Here is a 7,316-nt window from a genome sequence, read left to right as displayed (position 1 = left end):
CATCTCTTTTCCATAAAATATGTTGTGTTGGAATTTTCAAATCAAGTTGTTTTCATTGAGAAGGCATTTTTATCAAAAGCAATCATTTTTGCATATAAAAACCGAATCCAACTCATTACTCCCATGTGCCACTAGCCTAGGCTGCACAACTTTTGTCTTGAGCAGACTTCATTGTGGCTTTGAACAGCCCCTGGCTCACGTCCGGGAGGCAGCCCGGTTCCAAAACAAATGCAATTACTTTTGACCTGGTGCAAATTCCTCCCACTGGCTAACCTGGGACAGATAAGCAAATCCTCTCATTATAAAATTACTTTTGCTACACAGTTAGGAAACCATTTAAGATAAGAGTACCATCTTCCTCAGGGATTTAGGGGGTTCGGAACATGCCCTCTAATGACTGGATGGTTGTTGCCAAGTACTTGCTACTCAAGAGACTATCTTAAAACCAAAACAATATGGAAAGAGAATACAACAACATAGAATGACAGTGGAAAACAGCAGATGTAGATATGAAAAAGATACCTTTTTTATTGTTATGGTAGGATGCTGTACAATCTAAACAGAAGAGGCGCTTATGGTAAAAAGTAAACTGCGTGTGTTTTTAAAATCATTTTCCCACATCTGAGAGACACTGTCCAACCGGAGCTGCCACCCAACTCAGAAATAATTATATTTATATAAACTTTATACAAACCAAGTCAGTAGACATATCACAAACCCTGAATGCACATTCAGCACTGCAGCTTTGGGTTCTTATTTACACATAGCATCCAACTCAAACTGCATAGCCCAGATGTGTCATTGTAGGGCTTCGTGATAGGGTTTTCATAGGTCCATGTTACAGATGAAAATGTTATTGTGACACTCTTGAATGTACAGTGCAACACATACAGAAACATGGGTGAAAGAAAGTTACTGACATATTACTGGCTTGGAAGTTGTGAATTTTTTGAGTCTAGGTCCTCCATACCTAGTTACCTATACTCACAGGCAAGATACATTAATTACAATTCAGATGTACCATGTGGATTAAATTGCACAATAACAACAGACCCTCTTCTACTTCACCCTCTGGGCTGTGTGGGTTCCTATAGGACAGTGTTTCTCAGTGTCCCTTTATTCCAGGTCAGTAGGCTACTATCATGGAAGTCAGAGTTAAACACAGAGGGCCGGGTGGCGATGGGTTCTGCCTTATGCAACCAGTCCTCCACGTTTGCTAAATTACTTTGTTCCATCTCTCAAACAGAGACCTGCAAAATGAAAGGGGGAAATGACATATTACAGCCAAATAGAAACAGAAACACTGAGCTTGGTCAAGTACAGCACACTATGGCAAAGGTCTGCATTTACAGTTGAGGAAATTTGGTGGAAGAAGCATATGATTGTACAATCTTCACTATTCCACAAAAATGAAAAATTCTCTCAACATTCACAAGAGTAAGTTGTTACATGAACATGAAATTCATCAGTGCTCTAACATTTTCTAATGGGTTACAAATATTATCTCAAACAGTCATACTGTTTTTAGGTATTGAGACTCACCCCTCTGTGTGTCCCCTGCACTCCCCCTTTGGCTCCCACAGGGCCTCTAGATTGTTCCGTTAGCCTTGAGTTTGGCGACCAGGTCATCCACCGTCTCCACCTTCACTCCAGCCAGTCTCGTTGGGGGCTCATCCACCCTCAACACCTCCACTCGCGACACCATGTCCACCCCCAGGTCTGCTGGTTTCATGTTGGCTATCTTCTTCTTCTTGGCTTTCTGGTAGGTGGAGGGAGAAGGAGATTAAAGTGCTATGTGTATGTCTGTGTGTACACTTTGTGAGGAAATGTACATGGTGTGTATTACCATGATGTTGGGCAGGGTGGCGTATCTGGGGGTGTTGAGTCGAAGGTCTGCTGTGAGGACAGCTGGCATGCTGATTTTTATGGTCTCTAGACCACCATCGATTTCCCTCACCACCTTCACCTTTTCCCCATCGATGGTCACCTCAGAGGCAAATGTGCCCTGCAAGAATGGGAGGTCCTACATTTAGTAGATGTCATAATCCACATTGAGATGAAATATTATCTGAAATTAACAAATGAATTTATAACTAAAACAAAGCCTTCTTTCCTATGTTACCTGACAACTGTAAACCCGTTGTAGGCCACAAGGCAATCCAAGTGTGACATCTGGTGGTTTAACCATGTAAATACACCCTAATTTTGCCCTTCATTTGGCCTTTGGTCTACTTTTCAGTGCAGACTGTGTTGACTGTTGTGACATAATCTAAGGCCTGCTAGTTCAGCTGGTCTCTTCACCTGACATTACATCGATATGCTAATGCTTATAAAGACCATGAGGAAAGGTCCTGGTCTGGACTACAATGGTATCCAAGTCAGCACTTAACAGTAAACAAGGCCTCTATGCTCTGAGATCAGTTTAGTGATTCCTGCTGAGAAAAAGGATTACAACAAGAAGAAACCACTACTGACCTGAGGCCAGTCTAACAAGGCTGCCGTCATCTGACCTGTCTGGTTACAGTCATCGTCAATAGCCTGTCAAAAAATACCAACACAATCAGTGAGCATTACATGAGATCATGAGGTTTGATTTCAAAGTCAACTGGCATTGGTGTGGCAGTGGCGCAATCTATTGCATCGGATGACCTGTTTGCCCAGGATGACGAGTGAGGCCTCCTCCTTCTTGGCTAGGGCAGCAAAGATCTTGGCGATCTGCAGGGGTCCCATGGCCTCATAGTCTTTTCCTGAGACCTCCACGTGGATGCCGCGGTCACACCCCATGGCCAGTGCAGTACGGATGGTCTCCTACACACACACACACACACACACACTTGAGCGGTAGGGTTCTCAAAATTATATAAGAACACCATCTGAGAACAATGACAGAATAATACAATCATTAGCACAGTCAAGTTGGAGGTGACCATCTGCAGAATCCTTCTTACAATAGAATGAAAACATACTCATGACCGCTATCCTAATGAAGAAACAAGATCCAAAGCTTCCCTCCAAATGTTAGCTATTGAAGGCCTGTGAAGGAGGATGAAGCCTAATGATACAGAACGTTCAGGTAAAAATGAAGCCTAAAACTACAGGATCTTAATAAGATAGAAATGAATAGAGTAGAACAGATATGTATAATGTCATGTAGAACAAGGAAAATGTTCTGCATCGTTGAATACACCTGACTTCAAAATGGTGTCGCCAGAGCATTCCGTCACTCTTACTGTTACTTGCGTGGGCCCACAGCTGACGGCCACCACCTCTTTGATGAACTTCTTCTCCTTGAGTTTGACGGCCTCCTCTACAGCGATTTCACAGAAGGGGTTCATGGAGTGCTTGACGCCATCTGTCACCACCCCGCTGTTGTCGGGCTTCACGCGGATCTAGGGGAGAGAGCAGGGTTGTCTTCATTAGGCACCAAACAGAAAAAAACAGACTGAAAAGGGGTGGGACTACCTGAACTTCAATAAGAAATGCTAATTCAGTTTCAAAGAGCTTTGCCCTACTGAACATAAGTGACTACTGGATAGTCACTCAGAAGGGTCAGAGAGAGACAGACAAAGACAGAGGCTGGAGACATGAAGTGCATGCAGTCAATGTGCCGGAGTTGAGTGTGGGGACACTGTGCAGTCTGGGCACTTGGAAATAGTTGCTGTGGGCCCAATGTAGGTGTGCTCTCAGAGCTTTCCAATTGAGTATGTGAGGCAGTCAAACCAACTCTGGAACACTTTTCAAAGCCTGCCACTATCCCAATAGTATTGAACAGCCATTGTAAATAAACCTTTTAAAACGCCAAGATTCTGTCTTAAGTCCATCCCATATACATTAGTCACCTCATAAATACATGACTGGTCTCTCTCTCACAAACACACCGCCCTCATGCCTCCCTTCCTCTGTCTGATAAGAGTTGGGGCAGCATATGGGAGAGGGGGAAGAGTACAAACATAGCTTAACCGAGTGCATGGAGAGACAGCTACAGGGATCTAGTTGGGTGCAGCTGAAGCAGGAGTGCTCAGACTGTATGTAGTATGAAATAACTGGTAATAGATATGGTGTTAGGCTTCCTTTACAGAACAAATATTACCTTGGAACTATCTGATAGGAGTGGCTTGGATAGTGATAGCCTACTAAGTTATCTAACTGTCCTGATGCTGTGACACCTAGTTGATTTTATGTTTTTAAATCACTCTGATGAAGCCTGAATGATGATTATATATGTAGCTTAATATTTGCAATACACTGTTACAACACAGTGACAATGTATTGTTAGCTAGCTTTCTTTTTTAATGTTGAGTCGTTTATCGATTTACCAATTCTAGAAGTAGCACGCTAGACAAATTAAACTGTTACCTAGACAACCCTGTAATGACCTTGGCATTTTCCTTGAAGTTATGGTTGTTAGTTGAACAGACTTGACATTCAAACAATGAATGCTAGCTTGCTAAACTAACCCTTCATCCATCTACCCACCTTAACGTTAGCTAGCTACCATAGCCATATGAAGTCTCGAAGGGAAATTCCGCACGTGAAATGTTGAATTGTTTTAAAATAGAAGACAGTGGGGAAGTAGCTACCTTGACAGCATAGTCAATTACACGTTTAACTCCAACAAGAACCCGCGACATTGTTAGCGATTCTTCGGTTCAGCAATGTACAGTAGCTAGTTACCGAGTCACCACAACGAACCTTCACCCAAGAAGCAGGAGACTCGTATTCTGCTAGCAGCACAAATGATAACGTCACTTCGGTATGGTAATGAGGAAACCTTTCAAATAAATGGATAACTCATTCAAAAGACATTGAATTGTAATCAATAGCCACCTCCATTGTGACAACAAGAAAATGCAATGAGTAAGTTATGAAAACAAATCCCAAACATGTTTTAAATTATTTATTTTTATACCAATAATGAAAAATACATGACACTGGGGGCTATTGTGTCCCCCCCAATAGCCCCCAATGCAAGACACCGTAATAGACTGTACATGGGTTCCATATTGGCTCATAGAGATAAATGTTCTACCTGTTTCAGTTAAAGTGGGTGGGAAATATTCATTGGGGTCTCTACTAACCAAATATTATGGTTCGTTTTGGAGTGGGACAGTGTTGTACATATCCAGCAGGACTTCGTTCTCAGCCAGCAGCAGTCCCCCTCCAAAACTATACATATTTGGTTGGTAGAGACCCTACTGAATATTTCCCACCCCACTTTAGCTGAGACAGGTAGAAAGGTTTTCTCTCTACAAGCCAATAAATATCCCATCTATCGTGCATTGCGTTGCAGTGAAAGGAGTGGGTGGAGTAAGGAGTCACCAGTACTCTGTATTAAACCAGTTGCCCAGCACAAGACCAATTCAAGTTTTGCAGACTCTATTGAGTATTCCCAATAACATATATTTGTATTTTATTAAAAGTGTATTTCTTTAAATATAGCCTATGTAACAGTATAACTTTAGACCGTGCCCTCGCCCATACCCGGGCGCGAACCAGGGACCCTCTGCACACATGAACAACCCACACCCACGAAGCATCGTTACCCATCGATCCACAAAAGCCGTCACCGATTGAAACGCTATTTAGCGCGCACCACCGCTAACTAAACTAGCCGTTTCCCATCCATTACACCTACACAATAATTTTCAACATACTGGGATAAATAATTTAATATTGCAAATAAAATACGTCAAATTAGCAATACATTTTTTCAGAGTGGGTTGCAATGCTGTGAAAAACAGTTGTACTATACGTGTGATAAAAAAAAATCGAAGTTTGCGTGTCTCTGCGGGGGAACTATTATTTTGAAAAGAAAACCGCGATCATACTGCTGCTAGGAGAACGGTAATGCAGCTAAGGTCGGAAAGATTTGAGAGCGATTCCGTTGAAAAGAAAGAAGGCGGGTCTAAACGGGACCGCCCATTGTTGGAACCAATTAAACTATGTGAAATTGAAGACTGTCAGCAAAAGTGACCTGTAAACCAATCACAGAGAACAAGCTGGTGCTCCTGCTATTTCAGTCGGACACAAAGCTCAGAAAATGTGTTCCACTCTTGGGTCAACTAGGGTAAAGGTCATGGTGTATTTAAAGGAATATCTCATCTTTATAAACTACTTTACATGACGTGAAAACAACTCTTTATGTAAAAAAATATATACATGTATTTGCACCGAATACAGCAGGTATTCGGTGCAAATACAACAAGCCCTTAACCAACAATGCAATTAAAAGTAAGTAAGAATATATTTGCCAAAAAATTTAAAATAAACTAAAGTTAGAAAAAAAGTAGCACAGTAAAATAACAATAACGAGGCTATATACTGTGGGTAACGGTACTGTGTCAATGTGCAGGGGTACAAGTTAGTTGAGGTAACTGAGGTAATATGCTACGCTACAGGACTGTTTTACTAGCACAGACTGGAATATGTTCAGTGATTCATCCAATGACATCGAGGAGTATACCACCTCAGTCACCAGGTTCATCAATAAGTACATTGACGACGTCGTCCCCACAGTGACCTTACATACATATTCCAACCAGAAGCCATGGATTACAGGAGACATCTGCACCTGGCTAAAGGCAAGAACTGCCGCTTTCAAGGAGTGGGACACTAATCCGGAGGCTTATAAGAAATCCAGCTATGACTCAGACGAACCATCAAACAGGCAAAGCGTCAATACAGGACTAAGATTGAATCCCACTACACCGCCTCTGACGCTCGTCGGATGTTGCAGGGCTTGCAAACTATTACGGACTAAAAAGGGAAACACAGACGCGAACTACCCAGTGACGCGAGCCTACCAGACGAGCTAAATGTCTTTTATGCTCGCTTCGAGGCAAGCAACACTGAAGCATGCATGAGAGCACCAGCTGTTCCAGACGGCTGTGTGATACCACTCTCTGTAGCCGATGTGAGCAAGACCTTAAAACAAGTCAACATTACACAAGGCCACAGGGCCAGATGGATTACCAGGACGTGTACTCAGAGCACGTGCGGAACAACTGGCAAGTGTCTTCACTGATATTTTCCACCCCTCCCTTACCGAGTCTGTAATGTTTGAAGCAGACCACCATAGTCCCTGTACCCAAGAAAGCGAAGGTAACCTGCCTAAATGGCTACCACCCCGTAACACTTACGTCAATAGCCATGAAGTGCTTTGAAAGGCTGGTCATGGCTCACATCAACGCCATCATCCCGGAAACCCTAGACCCACTCCAATTTGCATACTGCCCCAACAGATCCACAGATGACACAATCTCAATCGCACTCCACAATGCCCTTTTCCACCTGGACAAAAGGAACACGTATGTGAG

General features: G+C 42.8%; 1 protein-coding gene across 2 annotated transcripts; it reads right to left on the bottom strand.

Annotated features, from left to right (window-relative positions):
• Nucleotides 1–502: 502 nt before the first annotated feature.
• Nucleotides 503–4,725, bottom strand: LOC109902127 (electron transfer flavoprotein subunit beta). 2 transcript variants are annotated; one of them, XM_020498229.2, is made up of 7 exons: nt 4,581–4,725; nt 3,231–3,389; nt 2,650–2,808; nt 2,476–2,538; nt 1,847–2,005; nt 1,543–1,759; nt 503–1,250 (listed from the first exon to the last, which is right to left on the bottom strand). In XM_020498229.2, the coding sequence occupies exons 1-6, from the start codon at nt 4,629–4,631 to the stop codon at nt 1,589–1,591; spliced, it is 762 nt and encodes a 253-aa protein (XP_020353818.1). In that variant the 5' UTR covers nt 4,632–4,725; the 3' UTR covers nt 503–1,250; nt 1,543–1,588. The 2 variants fall into 2 exon arrangements, with proteins under 2 accessions (XP_020353818.1, XP_020353819.1); XM_020498230.2 differs by having other exon boundaries at nt 4,477–4,710.
• Between the last annotated feature and the right edge of the window lie 2,591 nt (nt 4,726–7,316).

Source organism: Oncorhynchus kisutch, linkage group LG13 (assembly GCF_002021735.2).
Source record: "Oncorhynchus kisutch isolate 150728-3 linkage group LG13, Okis_V2, whole genome shotgun sequence".
Lineage (NCBI taxonomy): Eukaryota > Metazoa > Chordata > Actinopteri > Salmoniformes > Salmonidae > Oncorhynchus > Oncorhynchus kisutch.
The sequence above is the reverse complement of the archived record's forward strand: the minus strand, read 5'-3'. Positions and strand labels throughout refer to the sequence as shown.

Bases quoted from the DNA above. Each gene is read 5' to 3' on its own strand.
- LOC109902127 (XM_020498229.2), bottom strand. From the start codon at position 4,631: ATGTCGCGGGTTCTTGTTGGAGTTAAACGTGTAATTGACTATGCTGTC. The intron at 3,390-4,580 runs GTAGCTACTTCC...TCTCTCCCCTAG, and splicing joins TAATTGACTATGCTGTCAAG to ATCCGCGTGAAGCCCGACAA. The intron at 2,539-2,649 runs GTCATCCGATGC...ATTTTTTGACAG, and splicing joins TCGTCATCCTGGGCAAACAG to GCTATTGACGATGACTGTAA.